Genomic DNA, 21,769 nt, shown 5'->3' on the forward strand with positions numbered 1-21,769 from the left:
TTTATTATAGGTTATATCAATTCACTTTCTATCCCTCGTCATTCTTCACGCGGCGCATACCTTGTCTCTCTCAAACCAAATCCCTAATCTCCATCCTTCGCGTCTTCAATCCGTAGCCACAGCCACCCACCCCAGTCGCTAGTCCCACAGCCACCCACCGGCCACCCACCCTGCCACCCTTCGCGTCTCTCTCTCACGGCCATCGCTCGCGTCTCTCTCTCTCATAGCCGTCGCTCGCGAGACTCTTTTCACTGTAAGTTTCATGAACTTAGCTTGTAAGTTCAGCTTGTAAGTTTCAGTGATTCACAGCCGTCTCTCTCACAGGCTGTAGAACAACACTCTAAATACTCAAAGAAGGTTCAGTTGCTCAGTCTCACCGTGTTGGTAGAGTTAGCTCAGGTATTTTTTTTTTAAGAAAATTTTTTGGTGAGTAATTTCTGGGTTCTTTCTAGGATGAAATTTGGTTGCTGTAAGTGTTTGAATTATGCTTTTTTGGGTTTTGTTTCGAGTGTTTTGGTATTGTGTTTCTGGTAAATTTTGTTGCTACTTTGATCTGTTAGTGTTTTGCTGATTTCTTTTTTCCTTTAGTTTTAGTGCTACAGTTCATTTGATAGATTTACTGCTTGTGGAACTGCGTCTTGTTTATGTTATTTGATTTTTTATGCTAAACGAGTGGTGCCAAGAATTATTTTAGAGATCTGCTCTTAGTTTTGGGAGCTTCTGTTTCCGAGTTTCTTGTAATTATATTTTTCTTTTCTATCATAATTGTAAGGTTGTACCAGAACTTGGAAAAGTTTGGTGCCCATGCAAGTGCATAACACATTGAATTTTATGATTAATTAAATATATTAGGTTTAAATCAATTTTTATTAGGTCCAAATTATAATATAATTCAATGAAATTAGAAAAAAAAGTTCAAAAATCGGTTTTGAACCTAATCGAACCGAACCGATTCGGTTCGATTCGGTTCAGTTTTCTATCTTATTTGGTTCGGTTCGGTTTACATTTTGAAACAATTCGGTTAATTCGGTTTTGGCCGGTTCGATTCGGTACCGAACCGAACCGACCGATGCACACCCCTAATTGTACATAGTTAGTCTTTTTTTCTATGGTTAGTTAAGTAACTACTATTAAGTTAAGCTAGTCATTTATTGAGCTAGTAAAGCCGGCAGATTTGAGTAGCTCCTATTAGCCGGCAGATTTAAGTAGCTCCTAGTGTTTCTTGTGAGATTGCACTATTCTTCTTGCAAATATACACTGATACAGAGAGTGAATAAACATATCGATCATTTCTCAATATTCATCTTTAATCCCTATTTCTTAACATCATATCAGAGCTCTGAATTTTTTTTCCCGATTACTTCGATTTCTTCTACAGCCACAAGCATACCTTCTTCTTTTGAAAATAATCTCAATTCCTTATAGAATACTTCCTTATCATACTTTCTTTATCATTCTAAGAATTACAGTTCTGTGATTGTTATTCCTGAGCTAGTTCTTGAAAATTTTCCTTTTTGGAAGCGATCTTTCATGGTTGCGGTATTAATAAGGAATAAATAAGGTTTTTTTAATGGTACTGTTCAAACACCTCCTCTAGAAAGCCCACGGTACCTACCTTGAATTAGATGTAATAATCTAATCATAGCCTGATTGTTAATATCTATCTCTCCTTCAATTGCATCTACAGTCTTTTATTTGGAGCATGCAAAGCAAATATGGGATAAGTTGTACCAAAGATTCTAACAACCTGATGATTTTCGAATTTGTCATCTTCAACACATGCTTTCTACCACTACTCAAGATACTAAATTTGTAGATGTGTATTTCACAGAATTAAATGGAATCTTGAAAGAATTACGGGTGTATAGGCCATTTTCTCACTGTTCTTGCAGCAAATGCAATTCAAATTACTTTCAAAAATTCACTAAAACTATTTAAAAGGATAATGTATTCAAGTTTCTTAATGGACTAAATGTATCTTATTAAGGTTTGAGATCACAGATCATCATAATGCAACATTTACCTTCTCTTGATCAAGCATATAACATGGTTCTTAGGGAGGAAATTCAAAGATCTTTAACATTACAAACACAATTGTTTATTGAAGGAGTTGCTATGGCCGTTAAAAGATCAAAATCAGATGTTGTGTGTTTCCACTGTGGAAAGTCTAGACATATAAAGACTCAATATTATAGGCTTGTTAGCTTTTCACCAGAATTTAAATTCACCAGATCTAGAGGTTTTGTTCATAAGAGATCTCCACAAGGAACTGTTCAACAAGTTTTTTCATCTTCTTTCTTAATTGAGAATTCCTTGAATGAGAATTTCTCTCAATTGAGTTTGACCAAAGATCATATCATGGAGCTGATGTCTCTTCTCAATGAATCCAAGAATTCATCACTCAATTCTCAAATGAACAATGATATTTCTACTAGCAGTAGTTGCATTCCTCTGTCATCCCAAATTAATATGACTGGTCCAATAGGTTTTTGGATTGTTGATACAAGTGCAATTAACCACATTGTGTGTGATTCTTCCTTGTTTATTGATTCTAAGCCTGTTTCCAAAGCTTTTATTTCTTTTCCAAATAACCAAAATGTTCAAGTCTATACTATTGGAACTATCAACTCAATGATTATCTCCTCCTTTATGATGTTCCGTACATCCCGTCATTCAGTTACAATTTGCTTTCTATCATCAATAGATTGATCTCTAACAAGGAAGTGTGCAACTGGCTGCTCAGTTATATCTCATTCAAAAAAGTCATTCGAACTGTGGCACCATCACCTTGGGCATCCTTCAGATGACAGGTTATATGTTCTGCAATCTCAATTACAGTTCTCCTTTAATAAGTCTTGTCCTTGCTTTACTTGTCCTAAGGCTAAACAAAGGAAGTTATCATTTCCTCAGCACATTTCAAATACTGTTACTTGTTTTTATTTAGTTCACACGGATGTTTGGGGACCATATTCACAATAAAATATTAATAAGAATCACTACTTTCTCACTATAGTAGATTATTTTTCTAAACATGTTTGGACATTTTTTATGAAATCAAAGGCAGAGGTCTCATTCATTGTTCCACAGTTTTTGCAATATGTTAAAACTCAGTTTCACTCTTTAATTAAACAGATTAAAACATATAATGGATCTGAGTTTTTCCTTGAAACTTTTTTTTTTTACTTCTAATGGAATTGTCCATCAAATAAGTTGAGCATGTACACCCCAATAGAATGTGATAGTTGAAAGGAAACATCACCATCTTAATGTGGCAAAAGCTTTGCTCTTTCATTCTGGTTTGCCAACTCAGTTTTGAGGTTGTGCTATTTTGACTGCTACTTATCTTATCAACAGAATTCCAATTGTCAAGTGTGGGAATCAAACTCCTTTCAGCTTTTATTTCATAAATCTCCCTAATATCATCATTTAAAGTCTTTTGGTTGCTTGTGCTTTACTTCAAATTTGATAGCACACAGAACTAAGTTTGAATCAAGAGCTTCCAAAATGTGTGTTTATATCCTAATGGTGTCAAGGGCTATAAACTATATGATCTTGAGATAAAAACATTCTTTATCTTCAGGGATGTGACTTTTCATGAGACTATATTTCCTTTTCTCAAGTCTTCTTCTTTCTTTGTTCCAATTGACACCACAGATGTTCCTCACCTAGTACTACCTATTGTGCCAAATCTGAAGATACCTCACATAGTTCCTTCTCTAGGCTGTTTTTCTGCTTATGATATTACTGACCACACCATACATCAATCCCTTGTCCATGATGACCCCAGTCCTGTAATAGTGCCTATTTCATCATCTTCCCCTACTCTTCCCACTAGAAAAAGTAGTAGGCCTTCTAAACTGCCAAGCTATCTACAGGACTATCATGTTCATCTCAATAAAGGCTCTCATCAATCTTCTTCATCCTGTGTTACTTCTTTTCCTATTCAAAATTACCTTTCCTATGACAAATTATCTCCCTCATATAGATCATTTGTGTTAAATGTCAACTCTACTCTTAAGCCAACTACTTATCATCAAGCTGTTAAATTTTCACATTGGAGACAAGCTATGCATGATGAGTTAGATGCCCTACAGTTCAATAATATATGGTCCATTACTAGTCTTCCTATTGGGGTCAAGACCATAGGGTGTAAATGGGTGTATAAAGTCAAATTCAAGTCTGATGGAGGTATTGAAAGATATAAAGCTAGATTAGTAGCCAAGGACTACACACAAAGGAAGGGTTTTGATTTTATAGAAACTTTTAGTCCTGTGGCTAAACATACCAGTGTTAGGACTTTTCTAGCTGTAGCTATAGCACAAGGTTGGTTTCCTTCTCAATTAGATGTGAATAATGCTTTTTTAAATGGAGATTTGAATGAGGATGTACACATGGACATTCCTCTAGGTTATACAGTCTAGGGGGAGTATGGAGTCAATTCAAAGTTAGTATGCAACTTATGAAGGTCTTTATATGGCCTAAAGTAGGCTTCAAGACAATGGAATATAAAGTTCACATAGTGTTTGATTGCAGAAGGTTTTTCATAGTTTAAATCAGACTATTTGTTGTTTACAAAACATGTGTATAATAGCTTCATTGTTGCTATTGTTTATATGGATGATATCATTGTTGGTAGTAATGATAAGTAGTTAGTTAACCAATTCAAAAATTGCTTGAGTTTCCATTTCAATATAAATGATTTGGGTATCTTGCAATATTTTCTTGAACTTGAAATAGCTAGAAGTGCAAAAGGCATCATGATTTCTAAGAGAAAGTTTATTTTGGAGTCACTGGAGGAATACAACATACTTGGATCTAAACCAAGTACCATTCCTGTTGAAGTAAATGTGAAATTGGCTCATGTTGACCTAGAATTACTGACAGATCCCACTGTCTACAGGCAAATTGTGAGAAAAATGATGCATATCACACTAACAAGACCAGACATTTCTTATGGTTGTCACAGTTAATGGATAAGCTTGCTCAGATTCATCTAGATGCTGCTTTTAAAATTCTTAAATACCTAAAGAATACTCCGAAGCAGGGTTTGTTCATGTCTGTTCATTCAGAATCTAAGTTGACAGCATATTATGATAGTGATTGGGCCAGCTATATTGAAACTAAAAAATCTCTCATGGGTTTCTGTATATTTCTTAGAAATTCATTGATAAACTGAAAATCTAAAAAGCAGTTAACAATTTTCAATAGTTCTACTAAAGCCGAATACAGATCTATGGCAATGACAGCTTTAAAAATCCTATGGTTAGAATCTCTTTTATCATACTTAAATATAATAATCACTCAGTCTATACAACTATTCTGTGATAGCATGTTTGCAATTCATATTGCTACGAATCTTGTTATGCATGAGAGAACAAAGTACATTGAAATAGATTGTCATTTCATAATAGAGAAGGTATTAATTGGAGTAATCAGACCAAAGTACATCAATACTAAGAAACAACCAGCAGACCTACTTACCAAAGCTCTCCATCCTACTCAGTTTAAATACTTACTAAGCAAGTTGAACATAAGAAATATATATGTTTAACTTGAGACGAGATATCAAGATAAAAAAATAAATGAAGCTCTTACTTAACAAAAATTACTATTGTTACTACCGTAAATTACCCAAGTCTTTGTATTGTATATAGATAGTCTTTCCTCTATAGTTAGTTAAGTAAGTAATAATAAGTTAAAGCTAGTCGGTTATTGAGCTGATATAATCAATAGGCTTGAGTAAATCATCGTGTTTCTTGTGAAGTTGTACTCTTTTTTATATATATGTACTTATACAGAGAGTGAATAAAGTCGTTGATCATTTATTGATATTCGTCTTTGATCCCTATTTCCTAACAAAATGAAATATAGATTTGAAAGTGTTAAAAGTTGTTATTTGGGTTAATTTTGTTATTTACTAAAATGCATTGAGTTATAAACTATTTTGACTAAATTGATCACGTTCTGCTATTTATAAAATCACTTTCTTTTATATAATAGTTATAAATATTAAAAATTAATTTAAATTATTTTTGACATAATAAGATCATTAAAATAATAAAATAATATTTTTTTATTTTCTGTTTTTCTTTCAATTGCATCTAAAATAGTATTTTTTCTAAAAAATACTTTTCCACTCTAATTTAATTTGAATCTCAAACAAATTCCCATGATTTAATATATAAACTAGATGGAAGTATCAATTTATTTATAATAAAAAATAATTAACTAATTATTTAATTTTAAAAATACATCTGTATTAAATACTAATTTAGATGGAATTATTAAATTACATATGTATAACCGTTTAAAAGAAGACCCATTGAATAAAAAATATATATTTAATATTACGATAAATAAAAGAAGCCCCATTGATTGAACAAAGAAAAATTCAAAATCGTTATGTTAATTTATATTTATATTTAAAATTAATAAAATTAAAATTTTTTAATTTATTAATTATGATAAAAAAAATTAAATTAAATTTAAAAAATTAACAGTAAAGTATAATATAATATTTAAAATTTTATATTAATACAATATGCAATCCTTTAATTTAAATTTTATATTGAATTTTTTTTATTGTGATAAAAAACCAAGGAGGGTGTAAATTTTATTATCTGGTTCCACGTGGACTAGTAAATATTTTATTATAGAGACTTCAGTCTTAATGTCAGAAAATTAGTTGAGAGAAGTTTGACTAGTGGATAATTGCTTTATAATAAAAAGAAGATAATTTTATCTGATTTAGGCTCATTGGATAATTATTTTTAAAATAGTATTTAATTAAAATATTCTTATTTAATAATTAAAAAATATTATTTATAAAAATTATTTTTTATAGTAATATTAAATTAAATATTATTTAAATAATTATCTACTATTACAACAGGTATTTTGATAGGGACTTTGAATATATTTAATGTAAACTTAATTAAACTTTGATTAGTGATCAAAACCCACCTAATCAAATGAAATATCCTTCCATCTGTCCCTTTTTCTTTATATTTATTTTATTTCAACATCATATTTATGCCATCTATTATCATTAATACAATTTAAAAAAAATAAAAAAAAAGCAACTGAATTATTTAATTATTTCTTTAATTGTTTTAGTCTTGTCTCTTATTAATATTTTAATTCAATTATAATAAAAAATTTTATTGGCGTTGAGTGTTGAATAAGAATTTGTGACTTTCAACTTGGAGGCTTTTATATATATTTGGTTTGAAAACAACATTATGACACGAGAGCAATAGTAGTAAGAATCCAAACTCAATATAATATTTTATTTATTTATTTAGTTATTGACATATTCAATTTATTTTATTTTAAATTAAATTAAAAATTAGTTTTAAGCCCGATTTAGCCAAAATAAAAAAAAAATTAAGAAACTAAACTTTTTAACTTTTAAGTTGAATTAAGAAATCAAGAAAGTTACAAAAGTTAAAAAAAAAAATTCCTTTCATATATTTTTTTTACATATTATAGTGAAAAATAAATATCATGCATGTGGCCGTTCCTATTTTCATATCCTACGCATTCGAGAAGAGCAGTTGGATTATGAAATAGCACCCAACCCATGCTGGTTCAGTGAAGTGCAGCTCACTGATTTGTGCCCTGAGTCTATGGGTTGGGCCTCTAAGCCTGGCTGGTGCAATATTGGGCCTAGTGCCCTTTTAATATAACCAACTTCGGGAGAAAATAATCTTATGTGCCAACAGCAAGAAATTACAAAGAGCATTAATCACATTAAACTGAAAGAAAAAGCTAACATAGCATCAGATTTATTGACTTTTGTGGCCGGAAATATATACTATTCTCTCCGGCCACCACCCAGATTTACATTTCTAAACAATTAATATGAGCATCAAAGTGCAGCAAAAGCATCATCCACCCATTTAACAGAGACCCTATCGTCGGTTTTGGACGAATCGCGCAAGCCAAAGAAACCTTGCACAGCAGCTCGGACCTTATTGTGGCGCTTACGTTGTCGAATCCGCCGCAGGACCACCTCCTTATTTAAGGTCTGATTTGAGTGAGCTGGTTTTAAGAGGACATGACTTGTCACGGGCACGGAGCTTCCGATTTCTGGGTCGTCTTCATGTTCTCGGGAATTGTTGTTGCTGTTGGTGTTGTTCTCAGCTTCTGAGAGAGTGGGTTGGGCTTTGGATACCAAGAACGACATTGCTAGAAAGCTTCAGCTAGTGAAGTAGTGCACAGAGAATTTAAAGATAAGGGAGAAGGTGAATTTATAATGTATTTATAATCTGAAGTCGCAAGTTAATGTCTGGATTTGGACGGTGGAATGGGTTGGAACTTTGAGGTGATCTAGGGAAACAGTAGAAGTAGAATCCATGGTTTTAAATTTTCAGGGAACTGGGAAGTCGGTTGCAGGCATCTTCCTTCTTTTTATTATTATAATTATTTTAATTATGCGTGCTCATGCCTTGTTTGGTATTTGTCAATTCTATACACATTTTGTCTTTTTCAACAATGTAGAGATGTTAGGAATTGGATTCCTTGTAAGAAAATAGCAAAAAGCTCAACTTACTAAACAGTTTTTTAAAATAATCTTACAATGGTGAAATTTTATAATTTTTTTTCAAGACTCTAGAGCTGAGAATTTAGATCCATGTAAATTCTGGACTTGGGCCATATTACGAGAACCCAGCACTTGCCAGCTTAATAGAAGAACACGCTGCATCTAATCCAAACTCTCATTGATATCTCATTGTGATTGGCCCAATTATATATTACTATTTAATTATATAATTTTAATTAAATATTATCAGTTTATTAAATTATATATATATAAATTAAGGTTATTAATTATTTTTATTAATTTGGGTGTATAAATCTTAAATCAGCCAATAATTGAAGAGAAACTCTATATCCAAAATACTAACAATAATAATTTTTTCCATAACACTATAATTTATTAGATGAAATATTTAATATTAATGATTAATTAAGAGGAGAGAAATATAATAAATATATTTTCGGCAATAAAATAGAGAATAGTGGATGATAATATGAGATTTAGAGAAAATATAGGATTTTTTATGGGTGAAAAATTTTAATTTGGCCAAATACTTTTTTCTTTTATTTTTTCAATTTTTTTATATTTTTCAATGAAACATAATAACCATCCTATTATAGTGCTACTTATTTGTAAAATCGTATGTACGAACATATTTACTTACTCATTTTCATCAGACAATCGTTTAATTTTTCTTCGACGTTCAAACTGATAGAGTCGTGGGCATAGTTGAGCCTGCTCTTCTATTCTCTTTTGAGAGGTTTAGACTCTCGATTAGTTCAATCTGCTTTAATCATAGATTAAATGGTGTATTGATGGATGGATCTGTTTAATGAATTTTAATAAATTTTATAAATATTTATTAATTTTTAAAAAATAATTTTATTTGACTCATAATTCACAAATAATATTAATTTTGATAGTAATAAAATTTAATAAAATCTATCTAATATCATTATTTGAATTTATGTGTTTAAAGTCCTTGATTAGATTTCATGAAATAGAATTTTACATCATTATGTTGAAGTGATTTACAAGTCGAAGGTACTCAAAAGATAACATGAGATGAACCAAAGTCAAATAAAGATTAAGAATGGTCTCTAAAGCTATATTAAAGATTCTTCAAGGCAATTAAGAGAAAAAAAAAATAAAAAAAATTGAAAATGAAAGTAAAGAACAAGAAGATTTCTTGTTTTGACTTACGAAGCAAGCATGCTTTACTATACTTGCGAGCCAGGCCAGCTAGCATCTTATCGGGGGACACGTGGTAGAGAAACAGTGGTTTGTAATAATGTTTGTACCTCCTAGGCTAGGACGTGGCAACAGTACCAGGTGGCTTCATACTGGGGTCATACGTGGGAGGCCCCTATTGGCTACTGGTGGGGTGTGATAGACATTTGGCAGAGCAATATGGTCCAATTGGGTTTCGATTGAGCTAATATATTGAATTACATTATTGAAATTGTCACAACATATCTGTAAAATAGAAAATGATGAATTGCAAGAGATGAGCCTTCTTTCAAAAATAAATAAATAAATAAATAAAATCCCACAAATTAAGTAGGGAATCTGATTCTTCAGGTTCCACTTTGTTTTGTTTTGCTTAAAATATTACTCTCAATTATGGTGGAGGAGCTAGGATTGTGACCTTCGGAGAGGGCGCCCAGCCGAGATTGTTTGTAAAAAAAAATATTTTAGAAAAATAATTTTTTTTTATTGTTTGATTATAGTTTAAAAAAATGAAAATATTAATAAATTAATATATAATAATTTTAATTAAATGAAATTGCAAAAACTACTTCTCTTTTGAAAACAAAATTTTATTTTTTAAAAAATAATTTAATTTTCTCTCAAATCTAAAAAATAAATTTATTAACTAATTTTCTTAAGTAAATAAATACGAAAAATATTTCTACAAAATAAATGGAAGGTACAAATTAAAAACTTCATCTATTCTATACATTCTAAAAGTAAAATAAAAAAAAGTTACCCTAATTGGTGATTGTGTTTTTTTATTTTGATTTTTAATTTTTTTTTTAAATCATTTAGAAACCATACTTGAAAATTTTTTTTTCCACGTAAATCCACCGTGACCAATTGCCTACATAATAAAATTATAATAATAATAATAATAATAAGCCTACATAACAGGTCCAAATATGGTGCAACCACATCTATTCTCCTCGTCATTTGCTTCCTGATTAGCTTATTTTATTCGTGACCAGCAAATGCAGAGCGGACACTTGGCACTTCCTGATTGGATTTCTCAACCTGCTCGTTCCTTTCGACGCGTAATGCTTAAGGGCAATTATTAGATATGTTTGATTTAGTTGATTTTTAAATTTAATTTAGTAAAAATTAAAAATATTAATAAATTAAGACTCTGTTTAATAATTTATATTGTGTGAAAAAAATTTTACAATACGAAAAACTTACTTAATTTTAATTTAAAAAAATAAAATTTATTAATAAATTTATATATAAAAATTTAAAGTAAATATTTTTTTTAAATGGTATACAAGTTATTTTTCGTAAAATAAATTAATTTTTGTGTTATCAAATGATAAAGAAATTTATTCTTTCAAAAATTAGGAAATTAATTCTTTTAACTGAGAAATTTCATTTAAAAATATTTAGTTTTTGAGTTATATTAAGTTAAAATGAAAAGTTGTAAATAAATGTAAATAGAAAATTAAAATAAATCATTTAAAAAAATAATAAAAAAAAATAAAATCATTTAAGCAACGATGCTTAATTTTTATAATTGTGAAATTACAGGTAAGCTAAAAGACATGTAAACCTTAAAATCCATGTTATGTCTAAAATACTCTTAAAATCATTCTTAGCAGACTTGAATTTAAATCATTAGTCCTTTTCTTTATTAAATTTTAGTTTTATTTAATAATTTACAAGTATATATATTTTTATTTACTATGTCTTAAAAAGTAAAATTCATTAGATTTAAGAATAAAAAATAATATGGATTATTTAATTTTTAATGAATTATATGATTAATGTATATTAAGATAAAAAAATAAACTTAATTCACTGTTTTAATTATGTTAACAGTAGTTTTTAAACCATATAAAAGTATAAATAAATCTATAGCATTTAATTAGTTAATTTATAGTAACTCACTGATATTTTGGCTTTTGTAAAAAGAACGTTCTCATATTCAGCCAAATAGGGAAAAACAAAAGTGTACTCAGGAGGTGATGATGGATTTTTTTTAATTTTTTGACTCTTGACTAAAGGTATTGATGTGATTGGTTAATTTATAAAAAATAAATTGAGGTGGTTGATAATTATGAAACGTCATTTTAACATTTAAATTAATAAACTATAAATATAATAAATTGATTTAAATTTAAAATGAGTGTATGAAAATATATATTTTAAATTTTATATATATTTATTTATTTTTTTTACTGTCAAAAGATAAAATTAATTAGTATCGGTTAATAAATAAAAAATTTTGTATTTATAAATATAATAGAGATTTGTTAAATTATATTTGTCAAGGATAATTTTTTATGAAAACTCGATATATTCAAGAAAAGGTGAGTTTTGATTAAATATAAAGTGTTATGGTGTCTTAATTTTTTTTAAAATTTATGTGATTGTGTATTAAATTATTAGGCTATTATTTCGTAATTCTATTTTATTTTATCTAAATATGCAATATTTTTATAACTTCAGCCGCTATCATTTTATAGCGGTAAGAATTTTTTGACGATGATAAAATAATAAGAATAAAAATATAAATTATTTTATTATAAATTAATTAGAGATAAAAAAAAAAAAGGTTAAACAAAGTGGTCAAAAAATAGAAACAAATAAAAAGAGAAAAATAAAATAGCAATTGAAGCAACAACCACAGAATCAAAACGACCAAAGCCAAGTTAACTCAAAAAAACACTCATGTTATAATTAGAATTAATCTAAAAGTGTGTGTGTCTCCTCCACTCTTAACCGGACACGTTTCGTAATCCGACATTCTCCATCTTGTCTTACCGTCAACTTTCCCTGCTATTTATTTGTAAATTATCTGTCTCATCTCCCGCCTTTAATTAGTTCATTTTCTGTATCCTCCAACTTCTTCTCCGTCGCTCTTTGATCCTTCGACACCGTTTCATTTTCGAAGCTCTCCGTAGTTTTTTCACTTTAATCGATATGAGAGACGACGGAGGAGATTGCACCAAATTTGTTGATACTGGGAGTAGCAAGCCCAGATCAAAAGTAGGTAATATTACTCATTCTGATCCTAACATGTCATCCACCATGCAAGATGAGGATTTTTCCACTCGTAATAGCAGCGCTTCTGCTTCGGCTCCTGGGTTTTTGGACCAAAACAGGTTGAGCTGTGAAGGGTCACCTATGACCATGTCACCATGGAATAATACCACCGGTGACAACAAAGCTTCCTGGACTCCTTTTGAGGAAAATCTCCCGCAGAATGGACTAATTGGTTCTCTTGTTCGTGAAGAGGGTCATATTTATTCTTTGGCTGCAACTAAGGATCTTCTTTATACTGGTTCAGATAGCAAGAACATTCGTGTTTGGAAGGAGCTCAAAGAATTTTCTGGGTTTAAATCCAGCAGTGGCTTGGTTAAAGCGATTATAATTCTTGGGGAGAAAATTTTCACAGGTCACCAAGATGGAAAGATTCGTGTCTGGAAAGTTTCTCCAAAGAATCCAAGCGTACACAAGCGCTCTGGAACTTTACCTACTTTGAAGGACATTTTCAAAAGCTCTATCAAGCCTAGTAATTACGTCCAAGTTCGTAATCATCGTACCTCTCTGTGGATCAAACATTCTGATGCTGTTTCTTGCTTGAGCTTTAATGAAGACAATACTCTTTTGTACTCTGCTTCCTGGGACAGATCCTTCAAAGTTTGGAGACTCTCAGACTCCAAATGCATGGAATCTGTCAGCGCTCACGATGATGCTGTTAACTCCGTCGTGGCAAGCAGCGACGACACTGTGTTTACAGGCTCAGCTGATGGAACTGTCAAAGTGTGGAAACGAGAACAGAATGGCAAATCTTTTAAGCACAATATGCTTCAAACATTGCTGAAACAAGAGTGCGCAGTTACAGCTTTGGCCGTGAACCCTACTGGTTCGGTTCTATACTGTGGTTCCAGTGATGGGGTGGTGAATTTTTGGGAACGCGAAAAGCAGTTGTCTCACGGTGGGGTTCTTAAGGGCCACAAGCTTGCGGTTCTGTGCCTCTCGGCTGCAGGGAATGTGCTGTTCAGCGGTTCAGCGGATAAGACCATCTGCGTGTGGAGGAGGGACGGGAGTATTCACACGTGTCTATCTGTGCTGACTGGGCACAATGGGCCTGTCAAGTGCTTGGCGGTGGTTGAAGATCACGAGCAGTCGAAACCTGGAGATCAACGATGGGTAGTGTACAGTGGGAGCCTGGACAAGTCTGTGAAGGTTTGGAGCGTATCTGAGTTTGCTCCTGATGCTAATCAGATGGCTATGATGCAACAACAGCAGCAGTATCAGCAGGTGACTGATAGTGAAACTGCGCCGTCCGATGGAAGCAGCGGCAACAATATGTAGTGATAATCGCGACAACCTTGGATCTGACGTGGAGCAGGAGCGGTAATAAGAAGTATTGTTGACTGGTGACACGTGGTGGGTCTGGTTGATATGCCCGGCTGAGCGGGTGAAAGGAGATTGTGATTTGTGAGGAATTGGGTTTTGTGTATGCGAGTGGACATTGTGTGGTTGATAATTTAATTGCTTACTACTGAGGTTGTAAGTTTACCAGCTAAAATTTTCTCTTTTGTTTATTTTTGTAATTTGATTTCAAGCGAGTTTTGCAGGGGATTTTGTATCAAATGGTGATGATTTAATAAATATGTTATGTATGATCAAGTTCGATGAACAAGTGATTTGCAATGAAACTTTAATATTTATTCACAATTTGGAAATGGAAAGGTTTATTATATTATGGGTTTATTTACAATGTCCAAAATGTTCGAGCACTATGTTGTGTCCTATACACTGCAGAGGGAGAAATTTTATGATAGAATAGTGATACAATGACAATCTTACTTGCGGGAAAAGCTGCAATTAATTGTAGATGATGATCATAAGTTCGGCAAATTATTAATTAGATCCTGTATCCAAAAAGGGAAAAGCTGCTTCAAAACCTACTGCCAAATTTCCGACGCACAAAATTACAGTTTATTGGTTTTGTTGGTATAAGACGGATTCATTGGGTAACTTCTAGTAATTCTTATATATATATATATATATATATATATATATATCAGTGTATTAATAAATAAATGATACAGTAACATATTAGCTAAAACCGAGGGTCCACATGTTTAATAATTCATAATAAATGATCTGATTATTCAAATAACGCCTCCCCATTATACATATATGTTATGATTTTCACTTGAAAAAAATTTTTCTTTTTACCTTTGTCAGTTGCTCTTTGGACTTGTTTTATGGAAATCAATTGGTAAATACTGAACGCCTTTTGTTCCAGGTGACCGTACTACAAAAGGCACATGACATTGTAGTTGAAAACGTAGTGGCTACGGAAAGAGGAAAATCCTTGCATATTTCTTATATGCGTCCCAATATATATACCCGGTTAATTAGAAATGGTGGCTGCAATGGCAAATTATAGAGTGCACCTCGGAGTACCATATTTCTGTGCACTTTCACTCACGAAAGTTCAGTTTTTCTTTAAAATTATAGATGGTGGAATCCAACCATTGAAAGTGAGCTGCACATAAACCGAATGTGTCTAATAATTTGCCGGTTATAACGATGCTATAATAGAGAAAATTGTCATGCAGCTACAGCATCAGAAAGAAAGATGCGGCCATCAAAATCATACAATTGTGGGTGTCCGGTTCTAAACTTCAAACATCAACTTTCCTCCACCTGGTAACCACTGAATGTGAACAACTGAACTCATATAAGAGAACTGCTGAATATAAAGAGGGCAAAGATCATTTGCAAAACTTAGGAATTCAATAAAGAGGGCAAAGATCATTTGCAAAACTTAGGAATTCAACTTAGAAATCTTTATTTTCAAATTAGTGAGATCAGGAAGGGGTGAGGGTTTATGATATCTATCGGTTGGACTCACAAGAAAAAGGGAACCCTATTAAACACCGACTGGGGTAGGAAGGACCTGTAAAGCCGCAAAAGAAGAGTATATTTACTACTTTTCCTGGATTTACACTTTCCTTTATTGTAACATTAAAGAATTAATTGAACTACAAACATGCAGGTGATTGTTTTTGTTGTTTTCGTTACTTTACAGACTGCTCTATGATTCATATAAAGAACCTAATGACGATGGCGACAAAAGAATTGAATCAAGTAAGAAAACCACATGGGGGCAGCTGGAAAGCAACTTACCTGTGGATGAAAAATGATCACTTCAGAACTATACCCAACAGAACACTTTCTCAACTCTGCATGCATGGCATGTAGTAGTTATTCTTGCATCAAATTTTAATGAGAAAGCTTGCGAGAGTGACTTGTTCTATCTTCTCTGTGTATGCTCAGACCACGCAAATGGCCACTTCTGCAACCAACTGAATTCAAGTCCAAGCCCAAAGGATGTGCCAGATCTCATTCAAGTATTTTAAGGATCTGGTAAAGGAACAAGTAAAGGAAATACACATTTGTAGAAGAAGCTAAATATGGGAGAAAATAACTCAGATATTATGTGGCAAGTCAGAAAACCTTTGACATTGCAGGTCTGGATTCTGGATCTGGATGCAGGCACAAGAAAGCGGCTTCACCCATCGCCTGTAGTTGATAGAGAAATTCATGGACTTGCGCAGTAGCCAAGTATCGATCCAGCAATCGGTAAATTTTTGTCAAGGCATGGATTGGGTCTAGTGCAGCAAGAGTATACCAGTCAGATAAGAAATTCAGTCCCTCATAAAAATGTAGCTCACTGATTCTTTGGCCTGTCATCAGTTCTAACAAAACCACACCAAATGCATACACATCAACTTTCTGGGTAATCTTTCCCCCATTGATGTACTCCGGTGCAAGATACCTGGAGGAACAATTTACAAAAGTTATTTTCCAGTTAAATTTAGTTCAATTCTTGTCGTATATGCAACAAATGAGTTCATTAAAGCTTATTGCAAAAATCAACTTGACAGAAGCTGCAGTAGGTTAGAAATGCTACAAAGAAAGAACTGGCCACAAATAGAAAGCAGGGTCTGCCAAGTACCCTGAAGTTCCAATGACTCGTTCCTCTGTGCTAATACTCCATTCAGAGTGCCACCTAGCAAGCCCAAAATCAGCAACCTATAAACCACAGAACAATGGGCATGCAAAAAATTCTATCAGTGTTAACACAATTACGGTAGTGCAATTCATGATAACAACCAGTATCCTCGTTATACTGTATGCAATTCTCATGTTTTAAATTTGAGTCTATCATACAAAAGATTTCTGGCATAAAAGAGATGCTGGTACTTAAAAAAAAATAGTTGCAATAAGATATCTAATGATAAATGTCATTGTGTAAATAAACAAATTGTCGTATGACTTGGCTTTGAAGTATAGAATCTAAAGCAGCACAATGAGAAAATTGAAAGATCAAAGAGCATATTGGAGCACATTTGAAGATAGCTTCAAGATTCTGTTTACCTACATGGAGAAAGAAATCACGCTACTCTGAAAAAATAAAGTTCCAAGGTTAACATAATGTACCAGGGGTTCAAAATCATGTGTTACGAGGATATTATTGGGCCTCATGTCTCTGTGCACTATGCAACCCACTCTGCAATCTTCATGAAGATATCTTAAGCCCCTGGCTGTGCCAATTGCTATTTTCATCTTTGAGTGCAAATCTAGAGGTGCTCTCTTGTTTCCTGTTAACCACAATCAAAATGACAAGCCATCTAAAGAGCCAAATTTAGGAGCCAGAAATTGTTAACAGAAGATATTGAGAACATTGACAATACAAGAAGCCATCACAAACAGTACTTCATATAATTCTGTGTAAAGAAAAGAGAGTGGGACTACCGTGCAAGTGGAATTCCAAGGACCCATTGCATATGTACTCATAGACCAATATTCTCTTCTTGCCATCAATACAAAACCCGACCAACAACACAACATTTCTATGCTGCGCACAGCTCAATACCCACACTGCCCTGTCGAAATCAGCACCTGCTTGAGAGTTGCCAGACTTTAACAACTTCAATGCAACCATCTGACCATCCCTTAATATCCCTCTGTAAACATTGCCAAAACCTCCCCGTGCTAAGAAATTCATATCTGAGAATCCTTCTGTGGCTTCCTCTAGCTCCTTGTAAGAAAATTGTCTTGGAGGTATTCCAAAAACTGGTGCCTTGTGTTGACACAATGAGCATAAAGGAGGAGGCACTGAGGACATTCTACCTAAAGAAACCGCATTTCTTGGACTTGATGTTGCAGTGTGTTCCTTCTGATGGTTCTGGCTGAGCAAAACAATTCCAGCCCTGGCATCTTGATCATGCTGCATAAATTTATCAAGTAAAGTTCTCGAAGTTTGGGTTCCAATTTTCACACTACTGCGGTTCTGGGTTGTTGAGCTCTTTTCATCAACATGGTGGTTTTGAGGAATCCAAAATACACTATTGTGATTACCAGCTGCAGATGATGTTAGGTTTGCTGACAAAGTGATAAGCTTACAATCTGAAGCTTTAAGTGAGTCATCAGAGTCATTTTGATTATTTTCTGGTGCGTGATTTCCTTTATTTGTACGTTCAAAAAGGGGATTTTGTTTATGAATGAGAAAAAGGGGTGTCATTGAGTCACAACTTGATAATGAGCCTTCTCTGGTTCCTGAGCAGGAAGTACTTGACCCCTCAGGGCTGGTCATTGGAGTAGAATGTTTTATCCTTTGTCCTCCAAAATTCCTGAGTGGTGAAGAGGAAGCAGAACAGTATGGGGCTTGGTCTTCATCTGAGCATCCTAAATTAAGTCTAAGCACTTTTGCTTGAGAACCTTTCATCAGCACAATGTTGCAGCGAAGCTCCTCTATGCAGTGCCTAAGCTCTTGCTTTAATTTTCTGTTTCAGCACATTAATATATGGGCATCAAAAACTCTTCAATTTCAACTTTTTCATCATGGTAAAAAGAAATATCACTTTCAGGTGTTCTGTGAGTTGGGAACTGTTATGGATTTAATCTATATCCATAACAGGAACATGAGTGATTAAACAACTAAATTTGGATCGGGAGTTTTCATGGCCAACTTTGAACACCATCAAACATGTTTCAAATAACACAATGAAAACTCATTGTGCACTTAAATTAATCTGGGTAAGATGATCACTAACTTAAAAGAAATTGTGTCTTTGGAGGCACCGAAAATTCATCATTATCAACAAGATCAAATCAGATAAGAAAATAGTTTTATCATCTCATAAACTCATCATATACATTCGACGACTGTACAGTTGTAAAGAATCCATGCACTTGTTTCAGAAAGTAGACTGTATTGACGCCAGAAATAATAATGGCCAGGCTAGTGTATCAGAAAGCTTTGCTATTATATCTCAAAGGAAATTGAAACCCAGAAAGCATCCTACTTACTGAGGGACTATCCAAGACTAGAATAATAACATTTATAAAAATAATACAACCTGATAATGGCGAAGAAAACAATAAGTTAGGCTTTTGTTAGATCGGTTTACAGACTTAACCTAATCAGGCTAATATAAAAATGGTGGTTCATCTAGCATGATCTACCTAACAATTCATTGATGCTTTTTATAGTAGGAAGACCAAGAGGCACATTGGCAGGTATAGATGAAATTTTGCTAACTAGTTCAGTAGCATTCATCAGAATAGTGCAACCATAAGGAGTTGAAGGCCAAATATGTATATAAATTAATCTTAGGTGGGTTACTGATAACTCTTATTATTTTGTCGTTGCTAAATGCATATATGATCATTTGATTAGTTATTAGGCATCGGTGTCAGAAAAAGAACATTTCCTGTCATATCCAGTCAGCTTACCAGCAGTCAGCAGAATCATATTACTGTACAAGTTATGGTTCTGTCATTAAGGAGGATGACTATGTTAATAAAACTACCTTTATAAGGGAGGTATAGAGGGGCAGAAAAAATAAATTATCAAATCAGGTGTTATTTGAACAGCTCAAAAACAAGAAACAATACTTTTTTAATATAAAATTACTTGTCCAGTACAACCCAGTTGGCTTTATTACGCATTGCTTCAGCTGCAACAGCGCTGCCAGATGTACCTGGCACAACCTTAATCCTCACTCCCACCTACAATCACAAGACAATCATTAGCCATCTCAAAGAATTGCAAATAAAATATTGTCAAGCAAGGGATCAACATATGATGATAAACTCAAATGCGACCAAAACCCTTACTCTCCGACACTCGCCATTGCTTTTCCTCCTGAGATTTTTCCTCCTCTATCTTTTGTGTTAGCTTTGAACCCAAATAAAGTGTACAGTGTTTTATATCATAGTAGTTTTCAATTCACATATAAGAGAATACAAAAATTTGGGGGGGGGGGGGGGGGAGTATGATGGTGCGCCTTACCATATAACTAGAAAATTAAAATATAGATTCCTCAACCAAAAATAAGTAATGATCCACTAAGAGCCAACTGCACCACAAGATTCCCGAGGTACGTACTTGATCTTGAAAGTTGAAACAATAAATTCCAGAGCACATGCATTTCCCATCATTAAACTTAATTTGTCTGTATCTGACAAGAAGGCCTTTCCTTCGAGGCCTGTTTTAGAAAAAAGTTATAAACAGTGGTGACAGTAGATAACAGTCCCAAGCATCATCTCTGCCAATCATACTCTCCAGCATTAAATTATGCTTTCCACCTTCTTACATATTCTCCCCCTCCGCCCAAAAATAAACAAACAAAAAAATTACGCCCGAGTATCAATTACTTTCACTCGGTGCAAGATCAATCAGTAATCTCTGCCCGTTTAGATCAGGTAATACAAGTAAAAGATTTGCAGAGGATGACAAACAAGTAACAAATAAGGCTAAATGCTCAGTGGACAACAGTATTGAAGAAAATTGACATGAGAAAATGCGTACATTGTAGCTTACCTCGACTTGGCTATGAAACTGTAGCACCATCTGAGAACAAGACTCGGAGATTTCACAAATGCGATCCGGCAACCTTTCTCGTTGACTGCTCCCCGAATCACCGGTCCACCTTGGAAAGCTCCAGAATCGCTTCCCTAATAACACACGTCTGTGAGCGTTAATCCACGGTTCAGATAACAAAAGTGAAAGGAAAGAAAAATCTAAATTCACTTTAAGCATTAGTCGAAGTAATTACCGGTTTTGCAGTTAGAGAGGACGGCGAGCAATGTTATGTAATCACCGGGATGAACAAGGTGAGTTAAAGCCCAAGCTAGCGCAGTCTTGGAGATCACTTTCTCTGCTTTGACGGCAACGACCACATTAACCGCCGCTGTGAAGGCGTCGCGTTGGATAATGCGGGGTTCAATTTTCCCCGGAAACATTTGGTTGATGGATTGTAGTTGCAGGGAAATTTAGGAAACTGCAAGTTAAGGATGGACTTAAGCTCTCCAGGGTCGATTATATGACATGCGATCCCGAGGAGATGGCTAATTTCTTAAACCCGAAGGGTAATTTTGGAATTCAATATCATGGTTTCTCGATTGATGAATGCTTGCGGTAATCACTTCCTCGAGTGACCGTCCAATTTATTATATTAATTATTTTTTCTTAATTAATTATTATAAATTTTTTTATTAAAATGAATAGTGCCTACTGGCTATTCATTTTTTTTAACGGTATAAAAATGCAATATAAGCCTATTGGATTCTAAATTTTTATAATAACACATTTATATTTCCATTTTTTAATTTTATTAAAATGTAACTTTAATATGGAATATAATTTTAACCATGAATTTAAATTAATTTTATTAAAATTTAAATTTATTATATGTCATTTTACTTAAATTTTAAATTTTTTTTTAATTAACTATAATTTTGATTTGAATAAAATAATTAAAATCTTTAGAAGAAATTATATGATTAGATGAGACTGTTTCGATTCATTGGATAATATATAATTAGCATTGAAACAGATTTTAAATTTAAAAATAATATCAGTGTTAAGTTTTAATTGAATTTAGATTTATGTGTAGTGCTACTTAAATTCATTTATATAAATAATTAAATATATTTTTAATA

At 32.9% G+C, this 21,769-nt stretch overlaps 3 protein-coding genes across 3 annotated transcripts; 1 reads left to right on the forward strand and 2 right to left on the reverse strand.

The window, feature by feature from the left end:
- Positions 1–7,731: 7,731 nt before the first annotated feature.
- Positions 7,732–8,429, reverse strand: LOC110616030. The gene has a single exon (XM_021758328.2). The coding sequence runs from the start codon at positions 8,186–8,188 to the stop codon at positions 7,871–7,873; it is 318 nt and encodes a 105-aa protein (XP_021614020.1). The 5' UTR covers positions 8,189–8,429; the 3' UTR covers positions 7,732–7,870.
- Positions 8,430–12,626: 4,197 nt separating this feature from the next.
- Positions 12,627–14,429, forward strand: LOC110616240 (protein JINGUBANG). Its single transcript, XM_021758599.2, has one exon. It carries the CDS (start codon positions 12,716–12,718, stop codon positions 14,111–14,113), a length of 1,398 nt encoding a protein of 465 aa, XP_021614291.1. The 5' UTR covers positions 12,627–12,715; the 3' UTR covers positions 14,114–14,429.
- Positions 14,430–15,757: 1,328 nt separating this feature from the next.
- LOC110614871 (inactive protein kinase SELMODRAFT_444075) lies at positions 15,758–21,213 on the reverse strand. Its single transcript, XM_021756555.2, has 8 exons — positions 20,884–21,213; positions 20,649–20,782; positions 19,740–19,834; positions 17,576–18,606; positions 17,261–17,421; positions 16,776–16,852; positions 16,274–16,595; positions 15,758–16,180 (listed from the first exon to the last, which is right to left on the reverse strand). Exons 1-8 carry the CDS (start codon positions 21,068–21,070, stop codon positions 16,160–16,162), a joined length of 2,028 nt encoding a protein of 675 aa, XP_021612247.2. The 5' UTR covers positions 21,071–21,213; the 3' UTR covers positions 15,758–16,159.
- Positions 21,214–21,769: the final 556 nt, after the last annotated feature.

The sequence above is a fragment of the Manihot esculenta genome, chromosome 5 (assembly GCF_001659605.2).
Source record: "Manihot esculenta cultivar AM560-2 chromosome 5, M.esculenta_v8, whole genome shotgun sequence".
Lineage (NCBI taxonomy): Eukaryota > Viridiplantae > Streptophyta > Magnoliopsida > Malpighiales > Euphorbiaceae > Manihot > Manihot esculenta.